Source organism: Euwallacea fornicatus, unplaced genomic scaffold (assembly GCF_040115645.1).
Source record: "Euwallacea fornicatus isolate EFF26 unplaced genomic scaffold, ASM4011564v1 scaffold_53, whole genome shotgun sequence".
In the NCBI taxonomy this organism is placed as follows: Eukaryota; Metazoa; Arthropoda; class Insecta; order Coleoptera; family Curculionidae; genus Euwallacea; species Euwallacea fornicatus.
In genome coordinates, this window is record NW_027096021.1 from 696,756 (window position 1) to 718,839 (window position 22,084).

General features: G+C 33.6%; 3 protein-coding genes across 3 annotated transcripts; 1 reads left to right on the plus strand and 2 right to left on the minus strand.

Moving 5' to 3' along the window:
- Positions 1–8,353: 8,353 nt before the first annotated feature.
- LOC136349750 (collagenase 3-like) lies at positions 8,354–9,928 on the minus strand. The gene has a single exon (XM_066301476.1). It carries the CDS (start codon positions 9,926–9,928, stop codon positions 8,354–8,356), a length of 1,575 nt encoding a protein of 524 aa, XP_066157573.1.
- Positions 9,929–10,825: 897 nt separating this feature from the next.
- On the minus strand, positions 10,826–12,215 carry LOC136349751 (uncharacterized). The gene is made up of 2 exons (XM_066301477.1): positions 11,856–12,215; positions 10,826–11,779 (listed from the first exon to the last, which is right to left on the minus strand). The coding sequence occupies exons 1-2, from the start codon at positions 12,213–12,215 to the stop codon at positions 10,826–10,828; spliced, it is 1,314 nt and encodes a 437-aa protein (XP_066157574.1).
- A 3,973-nt stretch (positions 12,216–16,188) lies between these two features.
- Positions 16,189–17,406, plus strand: LOC136349752 (uncharacterized). Its single transcript, XM_066301478.1, has one exon. It carries the CDS (start codon positions 16,189–16,191, stop codon positions 17,404–17,406), a length of 1,218 nt encoding a protein of 405 aa, XP_066157575.1.
- The last annotated feature ends 4,678 nt before the right edge of the window (positions 17,407–22,084 follow it).

Here is a 22,084-nt window from a genome sequence, read left to right on the forward strand (position 1 = left end):
AATCAGCTCGACGAGATTTTGAATATGTCACAACACATCATGATTGCATCTTGTTGAATTTCCAAAAAAATAGTACTTTATGTGCTCAAACACACAACTTTTGTGACTTTTCAAACTTTGAAGCTCGATAACTTCGGCAAATGAGTACTAAATTCCTTAAACAAAGTGTCAAATTAATCAGCTCGACGAGATTTTGAAGATGTCACAACACATCAGAATTGCATCTTGTTGAACTTCCAAGAAAAATAGTACTTTATGTGCTCAAACACACTATTTGTGTGACTTTTCAAACTTTGAAGCTCGATAGCTTCGGCAAATGAAGACCAAATTTGTTAAACAAAGTTTCAAATTAATCAGCTCGACGAGATTTTGAATATGTCACAACACATCATGATTGCATCTTGTGGAATTTCCAAGAAAAATAGTAATTTATGTGCTCAAACACACAACTTTTGTGACTTTTCAAACTTTGAAGCTCGATAACTTTGGCAAATGTGTACCAAATTTGTTAACCAAAGTGTCAAATTAATCAGCTCGACGAGATCTTGAACATGACACAACACATCAGAATTGCATCTTGTTGAACTTCCAAGAAAAATAGTACTTTATGTGCGCAAACACACAACTTGTGTGACTTTTAAAACTTTGAAGCTCGATAACTTCGGCAAATGAGTACCAAATTCCTTAAACAAAGTGTCAAATTAATCAGCTCGACGAGATTTTGAAGATGTCACAACACATCAGAATTGCATCTTGTTGAACATCCAAAAAAAATAGTACTTTATGTGCTCAAACACACAACTTGTGTGACTTTTCAAACTTTGAAGCTCGATAGCTTCGGCAAATGAAGACCAAATTTGTTAAACAAAGTGTCAAAGTAATCAACTCAACGAGATTTTGAAGATGTCACAACACATCGTGATTGCATCTTGTTGAACTTCCAAGAAAAATAGTACTTTATGTGCTCTAATACACAACTTTTGTGACTTTTCAAACTTTGAAGCTCGATAACTTCGGCAAATGAGGACCAAATTTCTTAAACAAAGTGTCAAAGTAATCACCTCAACGAGATTTTGAAGATGTCACAACACATGATGATTACATCTTGTTGAACTTCCAAGAAAAATAGTACTTTATGTGCTCAAATACACAACTTTTGTGACTTTTCAAACTTTGAAGCTCGATAACTTCGGCAAATGTGGACCAAATTTCTTAAACAAAGTGTCAAAGTAATCACCTCAACGAGATTTTGAAGATGTCACAACACATCATGATTACATCTTGTTGAACTTCCAAGAAAAATAGTACTTCATGTGCTCAAACACACAACTTTTGTGACTTTTCAAACTTTGAAGCTCGATAGCTTCGGCAAATGAAGACCAAATTTGTTAAACAAAGTGTCAAATTAATCAGCTCGACGAGATTTTGAATATGTCACAACACATCATGATTGCATCTTGTTGAATTTCCAAAAAAATAGTACTTTATGTGCTCAAACACACAACTTTTGTGACTTTTCAAACTTTGAAGCTCGATAACTTCGGCAAATGAGTACTAAATTCCTTAAACAAAGTGTCAAATTAATCAGCTCGACGAGATTTTGAAGATGTCACAACACATCAAAATTGCATCTTGTTGAACTTCCAAGAAAAATAGTACTTTATGTGCTCAAACACACTATTTGTGTGACTTTTCAAACTTTGAAGCTCGATAGCTTCGGCAAATGAAGACCAAATTTGTTAAACAAAGTTTCAAATTAATCAGCTCGACGAGATTTTGAATATGTCACAACACATCATGATTGCATCTTGTGGAATTTCCAAGAAAAATAGTAATTTATGTGCTCAAACACACAACTTTTGTGACTTTTCAAACTTTGAAGCTCGATAACTTTGGCAAATGTGTACCAAATTTGTTAACCAAAGTGTCAAATTAATCAGCTCGACGAGATCTTGAACATGACACAACACATCAGAATTGCATCTTGTTGAACTTCCAAGAAAAATAGTACTTTATGTGCGCAAACACACAACTTGTGTGACTTTTAAAACTTTGAAGCTCGATAACTTCGGCAAATGAGTACCAAATTCCTTAAACAAAGTGTCAAATTAATCAGCTCGACGAGATTTTGAAGATGTCACAACACATCAGAATTGCATCTTGTTGAACTTCCAAAAAAAATAGTACTTTATGTGCTCAAACACACAACTTGTGTGACTTTTCAAACTTTGAAGCTCGATAGCTTCGGCAAATGAAGACCAAATTTGTTAAACAAAGTGTCAAATTAATCAGCTCGACGAGATTTTGAATATGTCACAACACATCATGATTGCATCTAGTTGAATTTCCAAGAAAAATAGTACTTTATGTGCTCAAATACACAACTTTTGTGACTTTTCAAACTTTGAAGCTCGATAACCTCGGCAAGTGTGGACCAAATTTCTTAAACAAAGTGTCAAAGTAATCACCTCAACGAGATTTTGAAGATGTCAGTAGTAGAGCAATGCGGGTTCTGGCTCAATAGCGTTAGCGTGAGTGGGTAATTAATACCCGTTAACGGTAACGTTATTGCGCCAGGGGCGGGTTCAATAGCGTTAGCGTGAGTGGGGTAATTAATACCCGTTAACGGTAACGTTGTTGCGCCAGGGGCGGGTTCTGGTTATTGCGTCAGGGGCAAAGCGGGTTGTAGTTCAATAACGTTAGCGTAAGTGGGTAATTAATGCCCGTTAACGGTAACGTTATTGCTTCAGGTTTAAATGAAAAAAGTTGTGCCGAAGGAGGAGGATTGGAACCCGGTAGCGTTGGGTTGAGAGATTGGTTTGAATTCCGAGTCGGCTAGAACGGGCTGTTTGTTTATTCGGTTTAATGTGGTATATGTGTGTGTGTGTTACTAAAAGACCCTTATCTACTGTTGCTGCGCCGGCTGCTTGGGTAGTAAGCTGTGGGGCAGTAAGCTGTGGGAATTATCGAGTTGTTTGTGTGGGGTAAAAAAAAATCGAGTTCTGACATGTTGTGTTTGCGGTCACTATGATTATTATATAAGCAAATCATAGATGAGAATGGGTATTACGTTTTTTTTTTCAATGTGAAGCAGGTGGAGTAGCTATTGAAAAATGGGTTTATTACAAGCAAATTATATTTTGTTGACCGCTGTAATCAACAATGTTTTTTACATAAATCACCCATATCAGGCGGAAAGTGTGCATATTTGTTTTAACAAAACCAACGACGTTTGGCCTACGGAATGGATGAAAATGAATTTGGCCGATACAAACTTCCCAGCATTATCAGTAGATTTACCTAAAAATGCTACTGATTATAAAATTAGAATAATCTATAAAAATCGAACATATGGTGATAGTACCTGGAAAAGTGTAGAGAAGTCATCATCATCATCATCATCATCATCATCATCATCATCTACTTCAGCGTGTAATGACAACTCAAATAGTACAAGTACAGAAGATGTATATTGTAACGGAGATGAGACACAAAATTTTCTTATAAAGTATATTGCAGCAGTTGTATCTTGTTTAGCTTTGAAATCTTTTATCACGCTTTTTTATATACTACTACTACAAGTTGAAGGGTAAATAAATTAAAACACATTCACATTTTTTATTTATTTGTTTTATTTTTACTATGTATTTTGTAATGGCCCCATGGAAGAGTGTCATGACTAGAACTTAGTAAGAACCGCTTATCATCATATTTGTTAAGAGCTAGTTTCGTTTCCTTACAAGTAAACAAATTATGTTTTATAGAACGAATGTTGTTTTGAGTTATAAATTTTTCTTCACCATATTTTAAGCAATTTACGTAATCTTCAAACGTTATATTATTTTTTACAACTTGAAATTTAATTCCTTTTAACTTCTTGACGCATTTATCATTCTCTAGTTTGAATGAATACATTTTAGACCTTAAACCTACAAAATGCGTAATTATTTGTCCAGCAACTTCATCTTTCATTAAACCTAAAACTTTTTTATTTGTTTGTGGAATTCCATGTATATTATCCTTAGGGTAGTCACTAGTATCAAATTTCATTAGATCCATTTTGATAATTTGAGAATAAGCATCCTCACATGTAATTTCATAAATAAAACTATCAGTGTCAATGTACATTAATTTCAGGTTTTGGATTGTTGGTACTTTATATATCATATAACTATAATGAAACTCATACATAAGAAGTTTTGAAATGTCTAGTATGCACATTCCAATATATAAAGGTTTATTAAAAATCAAATTACTTTTATTCAGTTCAATAGCTACCAGTTGTTCGCTGAATTTTACAACACTGTGGAAATTTGGGTTAGATATAAGATTTTTTGCACCATAACGTAGATCCCAATTATTAACTAATTTCACAATCCTATGTTTTCGAATGTTCTCCATAGTTTTCCCAAATACAGCGTTATTCATAAGTTTGAATAAATTTTTAGCAAAGTTAGAATTAGCCTGCGATCTTAATTTTGTGTTTAAATCGATGTATGGTTTTAACCAAGGGGCTTGATTAAATTTCAAAATTCGATAAATTTTTACTAATTTTAAACCATTCTCTAAGGCTTGTTTCAAATTTCTGTAATGAATTACATATTTGATTTTAGAAGAAAGAGTAGTTAAAAGTTTCGGTAATTTTGAATCTGGAGGTGCTTTGTGCTCAGGACAAAAAGGTAAATCTTTATGTAAATCATGAATATCACTTGGATACTCTAAATCAACTTCTAAAATGTATCCAAGTTCTGAGGTATCACTGATTTCCCAAATATTAAAATTCGTAAAATCTTCAATCCATTCAAAATTATCATATGGGAGGTATTGACACATTGCCCAACCATATAGATTATTAACGTCTAAGTATAATAAATATTTAGATGGTTTTGAGATGTCATAGTTTTTCATAAATTTATTGTTAGCTTCAGAATAACGATTTGAGCACATAGAAATTCCTCCTCTTAGACCATTTTCAATAAACATGATTTGGTCGATATCTTTAAGAAGTCTAAGTTTGCATGATGTGAATTTAAGCATGCAATCCCAGGTATATCCTGGTAATGTAAAATACCAGCTGGGGTCGAGACCATAAATTTCGCGGCATTTAGTTCTGAAATTTTCGAAAATGTCAGCTAGTAAAAGTACATCTGTTTTGAGGTACAAATCAGAGTACTCTCCTAAATTTTTAATTTTAAAAGCTTTCCACACAGTTTGTGCATGGTTATAGTCATCATCACTAATCATTTCTTGATTAAGCTGACTAAAAAAATTTTCTTTAGAGGGAAGCTCTACTTCTTTCAGTTTATTTATGTTATCTAGATAGTCATAGCAGAAAACTCCTTTCCTAGTTAGTAAACTGAACGTTTTGTCACTAATCGTACTAAATTCATTTCTAAGGATTTTTAAGTCTGCAGCTATTAATGTCGCCACTAGTTCACTAAGAGGTGCATTTAAGAATCTCAATGAGTCAACAAATCGAAATTTCAGTTTTGTTTCAGAATTGTAGATAGTGAATGAAATATATTTTTCCTTGTTAAGAGGTAGCAATGAAATTTTTTCAGTAACACCAAATTTTTTAATTAAAAAATGAGAATCATAGCCGGTGAGGCAGTGAAAGAAAACAGGTATAACAAATTGCTTCTTATATCTCAAATTACAGTTTTCATGACTCAAACCTCTCATAACTCCTGTGAAATGATCATGGTCTCTTACTATAATGTCACCTTCTTTGAAAACATTTTCACAAATATGACATGACATAGCTGAGTTAAATTTATCTGTTGCAATAATTGGAACAATATATTTCATTTTACTATAAACTATTTTAGCAAGTTCTTTTAATTCTTTAGAAAACCAATCTAAACAATCAATTCCTTGATACATTCTATAAAATGATAAAGAATCATCGTAAGAACATTTAAAGAAATATCCTACACTAAAAGCTTTATGTTCCTGATAACATCCTTTTACATTAGCAGATTCTAGTATCGACTCGAAATCTGCATAAACAACGAAAGGAGTAGTTTGTTTAAAAATATAATTTTGAAACTGAACATAATCGTAAGTAGGAAAAGATATTTTACAAGTATTTTTCTTTTCACATAAAGTACCATGATGAATTAACTTATCATTGTTTGGAAAATAATTTAAACATCTGTCACAAATATAAATTTTACCTTTGTGGTTTGTTAGCTGCTTAACGAGAAGTCTCGACAGATCTTTAATCCAACAAAAATGATATTTAATATCAGTTCCCACCTCCAAATCGTCACCGTCTACTTCAAAATCAGATTTTTTGCGCGAATACTTATTTTGAATTAACAGTAAATTGACATGATTCTCTAATTTTTTACTTGTCAATCTAACTGGAGTTGTAACAAAACCTGATTTCTCTAGTTCAAGCATATAAACATTAATTGAAATGTTATTAAGTTTTTCAAATTTAGAGATTTTTGACAGAGGCATAGCTTCCTTATCCAAACCATTCGTATGTAATATTGACTCATAATGAGGATATGATGAAATTCTATCGGAGTTAACACTCGCCGGATAAAGAGCTGATACAATACTCCAAAAAAAACAAGCTTCATCATTATTTTTTACGTTGATGCATGCTTTTTTGGCAGTTATTTCCGCGGGTAGTTTAATGTAAGATGAACCGCTACCACACTCGTATTTATTAATATTTAATTCTAGGCTAATAATTTTACAGAGAGCCCACCCACTATCCCTTTCCTGAAAATCTTCCATCTTATTCATTATTTGCTTAGTTATATTATCATGAAACCATTCTAATAAATCCACGCTACTATCAATTACGTGGTTTGGCGTGTTAAAATATTTAAAAGAAGTTTTTTCCAAATCTTTTTGTTTAATTATATATTCCCCACAAAAATTTGCATTTACTTTAATCAAATGATACTGCTTCAAAATATTAGAAATTCTTCTTTTAAATAGGTGCACAGCATCAGTAAAGAAATCTCCTAGTTTCTTGTGAGTTAAATTAATTATTAAACCTGATCTTATGCGACCCTGAAAGACGAGAGGACCATTTTCCCATCTAAGCCTATCAGAACGTTTAACCCCACCCCCACCTACATGACTGGAAACATTCAAGTTTTTAAACAAAAATTGAAAGCGTTTTAAGTGTCCTAAATTTGTAAGCATTTTTCTATAACACCCTACATTTTGTTTACTATGTTTTAATGCAAGTACCTGTTGGCGAATGGATTTTCGCACTTTTCTAAACCATTTTTGTTTTTCATCCGCGTCCACGCCTGATGAGCGGGCTGCTAACTGAAAATACACCTTGTTGAACAAATCCACAATATTATCGCTAACGTTAGATAGACCGCTTGTAAGGGTTCTGTCACTCTCCGTGGGGTTCATCACTTATCTGATTGAAATATTAGTAGTATAGTCATAAATAAAAAATAAAAAAGATAATACTTACATTTTAGAGTTCTACAATTTCAATAATAGGGGTTGAACCAAGACCTGGCACCTCCTTTAGACTTTTGTATATCAAACCATACACGTCTGGCTTGAACTTGGAGATATTTTTTTTAACAGCTTGAACCATCCGTTGTGGTAAAAATACTACCGTTTCCTCTAGTTCAGCTACGACTGACTCTCCAAATTTGGTCTTCACTATTCTCAAGTCGACAATTTTATAAATTTTGTCAACTTCTAGATTGTAGGTTTTCGTTACGGGCTTTTGAGAAAACGCCCCACTAGATTTTAATAGTGTTAAATCCATAATTAATACTTTTAAGAACCGTCCAGTAGTCTGCTCTTAATAATAATAATATAATTTAAAGTTGTTATTCCAAAAATATTGAAGATCTTTCATAACAAGCGGATGTGGTTGTTTTTAGGTTTCTTATTTAATCAAATGTGAAAATAGATGATAATATGGTTTGGTATTACACAGAGTCATTAATTTGCTCTAAGTGCCGTTATTTGAAAGTGGGTAGGTGTCGAACAAAGCCGTATTGGATGAGTAAAACCAAAGTGACGTTAATGCAATGTCAACGTTGCACACAACCAACGATTCACAAGTTTGTGTGGAGTCATGTGAAGACAGCAGCAACATCGTAGAGTTACTTATTACAATGCCAACTCTTCCGTTTGAAGAGCAGCTATCAACAATGCTAACTCCACCGTTTGAAGAGCAGCTTGAAGAGCAGAGAAGAGACGATGAGGACTTTAGCAATTTTCTACAATGCTCTGAAACACTAGATTTTGTATTTTGTAAGCATTGTTATCATGTAACTAGGTTTCATGAATTAAGTATACTTTGTAAGGGTTGTAATAAACCTGCTAATTATATACCATATAACGTGTGTTTTATTTATTTATTTATTTTCATTATTTTAGTAAGTAATAATTTCAACTGCTCATACAATGATATTGAAGGACATGGTATATTGAAAATATTTAAATTGAATTTATCTGATTTTCTTAGAGAATTTGTAAATTCATCATACTCAAAATACCTATTATTTTGGAAAAAATATAACAAGCCATTAGTAAAGCGAAAGACGCTTTCTATCGATGAAGGTATACCATTAAAATCTTTCGATATATAACCATAATAATCAACAATAAAATTATAATCATTATCGTTAATTATAGCATAATAGTTTTCATCGAAAAAATAGATAATTTTCCCTGTGTAAGTAGCGACTGCAGCCCTCAGCTTTTGATCATTGAATGGTATTTTAAGGCTAGAAAGACTTACCGTCTTAATTAAATTGTAATTTTTATGATTAACAACATAAATGACCTTGTCAACAATTAAAATTACATCTCCATTTACTCTTTGATATACAGCTGTAATTCGGTTAAATTTAGGTAAAAATGGAAATACAGAGTAAATTGATATGCTATTTGCCTGCATCTTTTTCGTTATCATATCCATAATCCATATTCGATCTAAGTGTAAAATATATAAATTTTTATGCATTATTAAGAAAGTCAAAGGGTGTTCTTCAAAGTTACAAACATCATCATCATCGTGGTTATTTTTCAATTCATTTTTAATTGTTGTTGTTGTTGTTGTTGTTGTTGTTGTTGTTGTTGTTGTTGTTGTTGATGGGGGCAAAGAAGAAGTGCTTGTTTCGAAATGTTTTGGTGCGATCGCCTTTCCGTACAAATGTTGAATTATTACAATGTCGTCTTTATCTAAATTCATTTGTGTCTTGTAGTATGGAAACATGATAGCATTAGGAACAGCTGAGTGTCCTAAACCGAGCACGTGACCTATTTCATGTATTAAAACCCACAGTGCACTATAACTATCAGCTGGCGCATTGTCATCCAAACCAAAATACCAAGATTCTGAGCTATCTAAATGAATTTCAAGACATGTATTGTTGTGTTTGTGATTTGCTGAGGGTGTATAAGCATGACCTAAAGCACCACCCCGCCCATCAAATTGATATGGGCAATCCCCAGTCAAGCATCTGGGGTTATTCCTGTGGTTAAGTTTTCCAAACGAAATAATTAAATCAGGATTTTTGTAGTCATAAGGAAATTTTAAGTCAGCTACATCACTCCACACTTTGAACGCTTTTTCTGCAACAGTTTTTATATAATGACTCTGAGGATAAGTTACATACCACTTTATTGTAGATTTAGACCATTTTCCAAGTGCTGAAAAAGCAATATTATCATCTTTTACTCCACATCGTGGTGTCTCCATTAATTTTAATGTTTCATTGTTAGGAGTTCCATCTACTGGCAAGTTGTAAAACTCCTGAAATGATATGAGCGCCTCTGATTGATTAATATTAATTAACGAATTTTCATTTGAGGTGTTGTTTACATAACCATATTTTAGCAGATAGTCAAATACGTTTACGTTTATTTTCGTGTGAGCAAAACCTCCACTAATAAACAAAAAACAAACTATACGACTGACCATTCTGCAGCTTAACCACTCGCTGTATGAGAAAAAAAACGCTGAATCGTGCCTTTAATTATATATCATTGATCTACAGCGTATTAGTCATTTAAAAGCCAGTATAATTTTAACAATTTATTCCCAAGTCATGTAGAATTTTATTTTTATCATAATACAAGCATTCCCTTAAACAATAAGTTTCTATATTCATATTTACACAGCAAAATTTTCTTAAAAGAGATTCAATAACATCCTTTGCAATATGATGCTCACTTATAAAGTCCCTAAATACTCTTATAAAATTAAGATAAAACTTTTGAAAATCTAACATTCTAAATGAGTTAAGTTTGTTATTTATAAAGTAGTCATCTATAACACATAAATCGCATACATTGCTTTCAGTTAAAAATAAAGGAATCTCGTTATTTGTTATGACTAAAAGCTTGGATTTATCTACAGACTGGTAGGTGGAGATTATACTGCTACCTGAAGACACTTGCGCAACTGAAGATATATCATCTTTTCGGAAATAGTTATCCAAAAACCAATAAAGGTTGGCCACAATGTTTTTCCACTCGATTTCACTGAAATAAAGGACATCACTTCCTACTTGTATTTGTATTGCAGGTGTAAAGTCTTGAAACATGTTTAAACCTGCTGAAATATCAATTCCACTTGAAAGACATGTAAATGTTGAGTTCAACACATAGTGGTTTGATATAGCGTTATTGCTATTACATCCTTTTGGCAAACTATTTTTAAATACTTCATGTTCATATTTAGTTAGTAGCTCATCAAGTTCACAATTCATTATTTGAGAACACATATTGCTTCAGATGAATTGAAAATACTACTACTACTTAACATTCTAAAACTGATGTTTAAAGTAAGGTATAAACAGATCTAGCGCAAGCGTAGTTACAATTTATTATCATCACTAATCCAGCTGTTATGAGATTTATCAAACCCAAGCCATTTGACATAGACTTTATTGCCACGCTTGCGTATTATTTTCTCCACTAAAAATACATCGGGCTGTTTAGTTTTTTGCAGTTCATACTTATAGAAAGCGCCCTTTATAGGTCTACCAGTTTGATCTTCTAGCAAGTATGTTACTGGGTTTGTAAGTTGAACTTTCACAATACTAAATAACTCAGTGGTCCAGTTCGGTAAATAACCTTTTTCAAAAATATGCTTGTTTTTGCTGATACGTACTAAATCTCCAACTTTAAATTTTCGTGATTTTTCAACAATTTTAATATGATTATAGGCTCTAGATAATATTTCCTTTTCATTATTCTTATTGATTGCTATAGGTTTAACGTTTGTTGTGGAATGTTTAGTTTCGTTGTACTTTTTTATAACATCAGATAATATATCCACCCATTTGTGATTACCATTCAAACTGAACAATTTATACAATTTTTCTTTAATAGTTCTAATACAGCGTTCTGCAATAGCAGCCTTGGTGATGCTAAACGTGCTATAATGATTAATGGTCCACTTTTTCATTAATTGTTGGAAATTAGTATTGTAAAATTCTTTTCCATGATCTGTAGCAAGATTTTTTGGAGATATTTTTGATTCTTTTAATATCTTAGAAAAAGCGTCAGCAACTTCAGCACCCGATTTAGACTTTAATGGTTTAGCCCAAATGTATTTAGAAAAACAATCGATAACTATAAGGAAAAATTTATATTGCCTGTTTTCTCTACTATACATATCCATTTGAGCAAGATCAGCTTGCCATGAGTCGTTTAATCCTTTTATAATTGTACGCCGTCGGGGAAATTTTCTTCGTGATGGTTTATGTAGCTCCGTAATAAGCTGAATTTTTTCTTTAGACATTAGTGCTAGGGGTGCAGACCTCGTCTTTAAAACACAAGATTTTGTACTGTTTTTGAAGATGGTCTATCGTAGTTTCATGCTGCTTAAGTATATCACGCACACTAGCAACTTCATCTCCAATCGCCTTCATTATAACTCTAGAGCTCTCTAAATTATAAGACATAGTAGATTTAACTTTATCCATGGTAGTTTCATGTCGCTTAACTATATCACTCAGACTAGCAACTTCATGGTTATGGCTATCTAAATTTTCCCTCATCATCATTAAGGTGGATTGTAATAATCTATCTACATATTCCTTATTAGTTGCGTCATTTTCATCTATAGGTGGTTTTAAATTACAAATTCTCAAATTTCCATTATCAATATCACCGTTAGAGGTGCGCGATAATGTGGATTTTATTACGGTGGTGGTTTTATGCTTCTTAGCGGAATGGCGTCCAAACTTATCGAGACTCATTTTAAAACTTAAACCAAATAGTAAACTGAAGTTGTTAAATAACCTTAGATTCCTTAAGTTCCTCAATAATTGATAAAATTTCATTTTCATGCGAAGTGTTTCCCGCCTGTTTTGACGCATATAGCAGTCGCAGTCGATCAACTAATTCATTTACATCATCCCAATAGACATACTCAATTGGTTTCGAATTATAAGTAATCATATCTTCACCTCCTCTCCCCTTCTTCACACTATTTGATAAAGATGATGATGATGATGATGATGATGACATCGTGAGTAACTTACGTACAATACCGACATATTTATTTCCAGTATTTCCTTTTATTTTCCCAGAAGGATTGAAGTCAACTCTGTACACGTGACTTTGATTAAGAATGTTTCCATAGTTTTCCAAATCTTGAGTACTATACATAGAAGGTTCTTTGTAAAATACCAAATTATAGAGACCTTCAGTTCCTTCAAATTGCGAATTATCTAATATTATGTCATTATTATTAAAACTGAGCTTAGAACGGCCTAAGGTCCATTTATTCGTATCAGAGTTATATTTTGGTCCGTAAGTTATATCTATTTGCGGCAAACCTTTTGAATAATCTGTAATATACTTTTGAGTTATGCTCCCATATTCGTTGGAAGTAGTTGAAATATCTGGAGACTCATACTCATAGTCACTAGTCTCATAATCGCTTTCTTGCTCCTTTGGTGTGGCGTTTAATATAGAACCTTCTGCTTTAGGTAGTTGTTCTCGCAATGAACTGACTTTTTGATTATCTGATGATAATGTTTCATCGCGTCTGTGCTGCGGCTTTATAGACCCTTTCTCTTTTAGGAATTGTAATGATGGGTGCCAGTTATTGTGCAGATTATTTTCTTGTTGCTTAATGAGTATACCGATAGGATCTATTACAGGCTTAAATAATTTATTCAAAGTTTTATCATCCTCAGATCTACCTAATTGTAAGGCTTGATATTTTTTTCGAACGTTTTTTATTAATTCAACTATTTTCTTCTTACGGGCAGCGGCTGCTTTACTTAGCAGTTTCATAATGAATGAATATACGATTTTACCTTCAGAACAGTTTTATATATTGATCAAACCCTTTGCGATAGCGACCATCATTTAAATCAAAATCCTTCATAATTATTAAAACTCCATATTTATTATCATTCCAGCACTCGGAGCACATTTTTTTAAATATATCATAACTCATGTCTGGTGACACGTGTTCATCAAAGGCATGTTTGAGATTAACATCATCTTGTTTAAATAAAATTACTACGTTACAGTTATCTCGAATCAACTGTTTAGGTATCTTAGAGTAGGTTTGGCAAATATAAACCACATCAATGTTCTTATGTCGACCCATTGAGAAGAACGTGCGTATTTTATCCTGCTTTTCACATGCAATATCATCAAATATAAATACAGAATTCTTTTTGGCATTTTCAAAATCAATTAACTCATCGTTATCGGTGAATGGAAAATATCCTATACCATCCACTTTTTTCAGAACCTCCTGTAATAAAATATACTTAGGTTGGAACAGAGATTTTGAGTACACATAAACATTTTCAAATCGCAGACCATTTAAATTAAACAACAGAGATAAGAACAGGTTTGTTTTACCACAACCACTTCGACCACAAATTATACCGCGAAAATAATTTGACAATAATTTACTATGATTAGTATTTTCAAAGTCTTTAAAATCTAAATTTTCAATTGATAAGCTCATATCTTGTGGTACTACCTTCATCTTTGTAGATGATGCAACTGATGAGCGAAAGCAAGGAAAAGAGTATAAATAAACAATCCTGCTAAATAGTAGTAGTAGTGGGTATGTTGACTTTCGAAGAGCGGACCGGAACTGGATTTGTTAACTCATTGATTAATAAATTGCCCTTTGAATTGCATTTCCCTTCCATGCAGTTCTGCGGTCCAGGAACACACTTAAAAAAACGGATATCTCGAGGTGATAAGGGTATCAACCCACTGGATAGTGCGTGTAAAGAACACGATATTGCATATAGTAAAAGCAATTCTTTAGTTAACCGGCATAAAGCTGATGAAATACTAGAAAATAAAGCTTGGGATCGTGTTAAGGCTAAAGATTCGAGTTTTGGTGAAAAAACTGCAGCTTGGCTTGTTACAAATACTATGAAAGCTAAACGAAAAATGGGTATGGGAACTAAAACGAATAAAATGAAATCCTTCCAGGTCAAAAGAAAAAGGGGTATGGGAATTAAAAATAATACGATGAAGTCGAAATCCTTCCGTACCCACATATTAAGACCAACATCCAAGATTCTGAAACGATTACTAAAGAATTCGAGTGGTGAAAACTATGATAAAAATCTACGGAAAACATCAATCCTCGCCCTTCGTGCAGCTCGTGCAGCTGTAAAAAAAGCTGGCGGAAAACAAAACTTTCGGATACCTCGCATTATCCCCTTTAGCCCTGAAACTAAGAAAAGCGGAGGGATCTTACCTTTCCTACCAATCCTTTCAGCATTAGGAGCTTTAGGAGCACTTGCTGGAGGAGCTTCTACAGTAGCGAGAAATGTTATTGAACTCAAAAATGCAAAAAATAAAATGATGGGTGATAGCAAGAAGGCTGCTACAGAAGAAGAAATTGGGAAAAAAGGCTCAGGACTTTACTTGCGAAAAACTCCTCGTGGATTTGGATTGTATTTAAAAAAACAGTTCTCAAAAAACTTCCAATAGTGCTACCCAGACATGCGTTAACTAATTTTGAAATTTTAAAATACATCAAATTGCTTCAGATACCATTCTTTAGAGGTGTTTTTATGCGAGATAGTCTACCATATAAGGTTAATATTAATGAATGTGGTATAGTTAACTTAGACTCTTCAAGCCATAAAGGAACTCACTGGGTAGCATATCTAAAACGGGGTGATATAGTGACGTATTTTGATAGCTTTGGCCACTTAAAACCACCTAAGGAACTAGTTAATTATTTTGGACGTGACGTCAAAATAATGTATAATAAAAGGCGTTATCAAAAATTTAATTCTTATAATTGTGGTCATCTTTGTATATATTTTCTATATAAGGAGCAATAAATGCTTTAGACACACAATTATGTCTCTAATTTTCACTGTGAAGAGTCGATCATCAATATTATCTATAGATTTTCCTACACCTTTACAGTTAGATCCTAATTGTCAATACGGGTTAGCATTGATAGGATTTCACTCTTATAATACAGTGCCTAATATTGATGAAGATAATAATAAGTTTTATTATTTAGTTAACGGAGTGTCTAAAACGATTAGTATACCACCGGGTGTCTATGAAATTACTGATATAAATAGTAACCTACAAGACCAGTTTACACCGCAGTTAAACAGGAACCAGATAATTAGAGAAGGTGATGGAGAGGCGTTCTTCTTCTTAAAACCGAATAATAATACATTAAAGTGTGAAATTTTTCATAAAAATTTTGACATCGATTTTAGACCAGAAAAATCGCTAGGAAAAACTCTAGGATTCTCTAGGAAACTTCTAAAAGCCGGACATATACACACATCAGATTTGCCAGTTAATATAGTTAAAGTTCGAACCATTCATATTGATAGTAATATAACTCAGGGAGCGTATTACAACAGTCAACCTTCACACACCATCTATGAATTCCCAATAAACAGCGACCCAGGCTTTGCTATCGATGAGATTCCTCGAAACTTGATTTATTTACCAGTGATTAGGTCAGATATAAATAACATCACACTTCAGATTCTAGATCAAGACTCTAATAGCGTTAACTTTTGTGGTGAGGAAATAATTATTCGACTTGAATTAAAGAAATGGTCTTAGTTGTGGGGTCGTATAAAAAAGATATAATTCATTTTAAGCGGTCAGTATCATATCTGCAGAGCCCACGCTCACGCAACAAGAACTTACGTGGTAGACTAACCAGAATAAACAGTTTATTTTTAAAGTCACTCGGATATGTTATCAGCCCAAATTTTAGATATTTACAAAAACCCTATAAATGATGATTCTATTAACCACCTCGAATTCCGGACCTATTTACCGTTTATCAAGTCATTCGAAAACAATGATATTATTGAAATATCTGTAAACCGCAACGATGCATGGGTTCTATTGTGCAACGCTGCTTTATCAATTAAAGGAAAACTTGAAAAGGAAGGGTCAGGTGATGTTAAATTTGTGAATAATGCAGCAGGATTCTTCTTCGACTCTATTACTTACGAACTAAATGGCATTGAAGTAGAACATGTTAAAAACCCTGGTATTATTAGTTTGATTCGAGGTTATTTATGCTACAACAAAAATGACTCAAATCGTTTAAGGGCGGCTAGTTGGAGTTATCCAGATCATGTTACTACTAACACAAATGGAAGTTTTTATATGAGGATTCCCTTAAGCCACTTTTTAGGCATTTGTCAAGATTATCAAGTAGCCATAAGTGGGAGACATAATTTGAGATTAGTTCGATCAAGAAATGATAATAACTGTGTTTTAATCACTGGAAATGATAAAAAGGACACAACATTTAAATTGACAATAGAAAATATTGAGTTAAAAGTTAAACATATCATTCCTAACGATATTATCAAAGTGGAGCTACTTAAATCCCTAAAGGAAGACAGACCTATTTTAATCCCATTCCGAAAATGGGAACTTCACGAATTACCAAGTCTTAATGCGAACTCAACGAAGGAAATTTGGTGTGTAAAAACTACAACTACTGTAGAATGCCCTCGATACATTATAGTAGCATTTCATACAAACAGAAATAATCTAGCTATGAAAGACATAACCTTGTTTGATAACTTAAATATAAGTGACATCAGACTGTTTTTGAATGGGGAGTACTACCCATATGAGCGTATGAATTTAAATTTTACTAATAATGACTACGCAGATGTTTATTATAATTACACAGAATTTGCCTCAAGTTTTTTTAACTCTGCTGAAAGAAAAGAGACGCTTCTAGACTTTCCCGATTTCAAAACACACGCTTTATTTGTTATTGATTGTTCGAGACGTGATGAAAGCATAAAATCATCGGCCATTGATGTTAAGGTGGAAATTGAAACTAGAGAAGGTATACCTGCCAACACAAAAGGATACTGCGCAATTATTCACGATTGTATAATAGAGCAATTACCACTTACTGAAGTTGTACGAAAAATAAATTAATAAAAATGATTTATTTCAACAATTTTGTTACATCATTTTTTTTATTTTAGCGCTTTAAATTTCTCTTACACATAGCACATTTGGATTGGGGAGGTGGCGGGCCATCAATATGTGTTTGAGATTCAGGATGGTTGTAGTGAACGAAACATGGTAGTCTTGTTCTTGCGATAAAATCCTTCCTATAGTTATATGGTAGTTTTCCCCATATATTCAGCAATGCTATTGGTTCAACTATCTCCTGGTAAAAAATGAGTGGAAGCGATTCAAGTTCCTCTATCGTGCAATCTTCTAAATCCAATTTTCTACCAAAAAACTTGGTCAATATATTCTTCATGTTGCAACGTACAGCACGTAGTATTAACTGAATTGAAATAATTCGAATCTATAATTTGTTTGATATGTATATTAGTTATTGATAGTATAAGGTGGTAGTGGCAAATTTCTGACTATCCAATCGTGTATATTGTTGCAAATGGTTACGGCACACATTAAATTTGTAGTGGCAATGTGATCTAAACACATGGGATATTGTTGGCATTGAAGAGGATCCCATCCCCAATTGTATGTTTCTAAGTCTATGAGTTGTGGTTGAGGGTGTTCATATGGGGAGGAGGACTTTAGCATCCTTTCTAGAAACTTCGTTAATCTGCACCCCCTCACATACACATAATCACAGCCACATAGTTTGTCAATCAATATTTTCTCGAGTTCACCTGATGGAATAAATCCTGAGTTATAATGAAGTCCGTGAATGTATTTAGTTGCGCGGTTCACACATTTTTTGTTCCTTCGGGAAAGCGATTCGTATGGTACCGGCGATTTAAACAAGTAGTGACTTGTTCTTACAACATCTCGAATCGCTACCTCTTTCACGTAAAACAATTCGTTCGATAAATAAAAACCTTGAATGTCCACGGCTAGGATCTTCATTTTATAGCGGTTTACGTAATACCCATTCTCATCTATGATTTGCTTATATAATAATCATAGTGACCGCAAACACAACATGTCAGAACTCGATTTTTTTTTACCCCACACAAACAACTCGATAATTCCCACAGCTTACTGCCCCACAGCTTACTACCCAAGCAGCCGGCGCAGCAACAGTAGATAAGGGTCTTTTAGTAACACACACACACATATACCACATTAAACCGAATAAACAAACAGCCCGTTCTAGCCGACTCGGAACTCAAACCAATCTCTCAACCCAACGCTACCGGGTTCCAATCCTCCTCCTTCGGCACAACTTTTTTCATTTAAACCTGAAGCAATAACGTTACCGTTAACGGGCATTAATTACCCACTTACGCTAACGTTATTGAACTACAACCCGCTTTGCCCCTGACGCAATAACCAGAACCCGCCCCTGGCGCAACAACGTTACCGTTAACGGGTATTAATTACCCCACTCACGCTAACGCTATTGAACCCGCCCCTGGCGCAATAACGTTACCGTTAACGGGTATTAATTACCCACTCACGCTAACGCTATTGAGCCAGAACCCGCATTGCTCTACTACTGATGTCACAACACATCATGATTGCATCTTGTTGAACTTCCAAGAAAAATAGTACTTTATGTGCTCAAACACACAACTTTTGTGACTTTTCAAACTTTGATGCTCGTTAACTTCGGCAAATGAGGAACAGATTTGTTAAACAAATTGCCAAATTAATCAGCTCGACGAGATTTTGAAGATGTCACAACACATCAGAATTGCATCTTGTTGAACTTCCAAGAAAAATAGTACTTTATGTGCTCAAACACACAACTTTTGTGACTTTTCAAACTTTGAAGCTCGTTAACTTCGGCAAATGAGGACCAAATTTGTTAAACAGAGTGTCAAATTAATCAGCTCGATGAGATCATTAACATGACACAACACATCAGAATTGCATCTTGTTGAACTTACAAGAAAAATAGTACTTTATGTGTTCAAACACACAACTTTTGTGACTTTTCAAACTTTGAAGCTCGATAGCTCCGGCAAATGAAGACCAAATTTGTTAAACAAAGTGTCAAAGTAATCACCTCAACGAGATTTTGAAGATGTCACAACTCATCATGATTACATCTTGTTGAACTTCCAAGAAAAATAGTACTTTATATGCGCAAACACACAACTTTTGTGACTTTTCAAACTTTGAAGCTCGATTACTTCGGCAAATGTGGACCAAATTTCTTAAACAAAGTGTCAAAGTAATCACCTCAACGAGATTTTGAAGATGTCACAACACATCATGATTACATCTTGTTGAACTTCCAAGAAAAATAGTACTTTATGTGCTCAAACACACAACTTTTGTGACTTTTCAAAGTTTGAAGCTCGATAACTTCGGCAAATGAGGACCAAATTTGTTAAACAGAGTGTCAAATTAATCAGCTCGATGAGTACTTTAACATGACACAACACATCAGAATTGCATCTTGTTGAACTTCCAAGAAAAATAGTACTTTATGTGCTCAAACAAACAACTTTTGTGACTTTTCAAACTTTGAAGCTCGATTACTTCGGCAAATGTGGACCAAATTTCTTAAACAAAGTGTCAAAGTAATCACCTCAACGAGATTTTGAAGATGTCACAACACATCATGATTACATCTTGTTGAACTTCCAAGAAAAATAGTACTTTATGTGCTCAAACACACAACTTTTGTGACTTTTCAAAGTTTGAAGCTCGATAACTTCGGCAAATGAGGACCAAATTTGTTAAACAGAGTGTCAAATTAATCAGCTCGATGAGTACTTTAACATGACACAACACATCAGAATTGCATCTTGTTGAACTTCCAAGAAAAATAGTACTTTATGTGCTCAAACACACAACTTTTGTGACTTTTCAAACTTTGAAGCTCGATAACTTCGGCAAATGAGGACCAAATTTGTTAAACCAATTGTCAAATTAATCAGCTCGACGAGATTTTGAAGATGTCACAACACATCAGAATTGCATCTTGTTGAACTTCCAAGACAAATAGTACTTTATGTGCTCAAACACACAACTTGTGTGACTTTTCAAACTTTGAAGCTCGTTAACTTCGGCAAATGAGGACCAAATTTGTTAAACAGAGTGTCAAATTAATCAGCTCGATGAGATCATTAACATGACACAACACATCAGAATTGCATCTTGTTGAACTTCCAAGAAAAATAGTACTTTATGTGCTCAAACACACAACTTTTGTGACTTTTCAAACTTTGAAGCTCGATAACCTCGGCAAATGAGGACCAAATTTGTTAAACAGAGTGTCAAATTAATCAGCTCGATGAGATCATTAACATGACACAACACATCAGAATTGCATCTTGTTGAACTTCCAAGAAAAATAGTACTTTATGTGCTCAAACACACAACTTTTGTGACTTTTCAAACTTTGAAGCTCGTTAACTTCGGCAAATGAGGACCAAATTTGTTAAACAGAGTGTCAAATCAATCAGCTCGATGAGATCATTAACATGACACAACACATCAGAATTGCATCTTGTTGAACTTACAAGAAAAATAGTACTTTATGTGTTCAAACACACAACTTTTGTGACTTTTCAAACTTTGAAGCTCGATAACTTCGGCAAATGAGGACCAAATTTGTTAACCAGATTGTCAAAGTAATCACCTCAACGAGATTTTGAAGATGTCACAAAACATCATCATTACATCTTGTTGAACTTCCAAGAAAAATAGTACTTCATGTGCTCAAACACACAACTTTTGTGACTTTTCAAACTTTGAAGCTCGATAACTTCGGCAAATGAGGACCAAATTTGTTAAACAGAGTGTCAAATTAATAAGCTCGATGAGTACTTTAACATGACACAACACATCAGAATTGCATTTTGTTGAACTTCCAAGAAAAATAGTACTTTATGTGCTCAAATACACAACTTTTGTGACTTTTCAAACTTTGAAGCTCGATAGCTTCGGCAAATGTGGACCAAATTTCTTAAACAAAGTGTCAAATTAATCAGCTCGACGAGATTTTGAATATGTCACAACACATCATGATTGCATCTTGTTGAATTTCCAAGAAAAATAGTACTTTATGTGCTCAAATACACAACTTTTGTGACTTTTCAAACTTTGAAGCTTGATAACTTCGGCAAATGTGGACCAAATTTGTTAAACAGAGTGTCAAATTAATCAGCTCGACGAGATTTTGAAGATGTCACAACACATCGTGATTGCATCTTGTTGAACTTCCAAGAAAAATAGTACTTTATGTGCTCAAACAAACAACTTTTGTGACTTTTCAAACTTTGAAGCTCGATAACCTCGGCAAATGTGGACCAAATTTCTTAAACAAAGTGTCAAAGTAATCACCTCAACGAGATTTTGAAGATGTCACAACACATCATGATTACATCTTGTTGAACTTCCAAGAAAAATAGTACTTTATGTGCTCAAACACACAACTTTTGTGACTTTTCAAACTTTGAAGCTCGATAACTTCGGCAAATGAGGACCAAATTTGTTAAACCAATTGTCAAATTAATCAGCTCGACGAGATTTTGAAGATGTCACAACACATCAGAATTGCATCTTGTTGAACTTTCAAGAAAAATAGTACTTTATGTGCTCAAACACACAACTTTTGTGACTTTTCCAATTTTGAAGCTCGATAACTTTGGCAAATGTGGACCAAATTTGTTAAACAGAGTGTCAAATTAATCAGCTC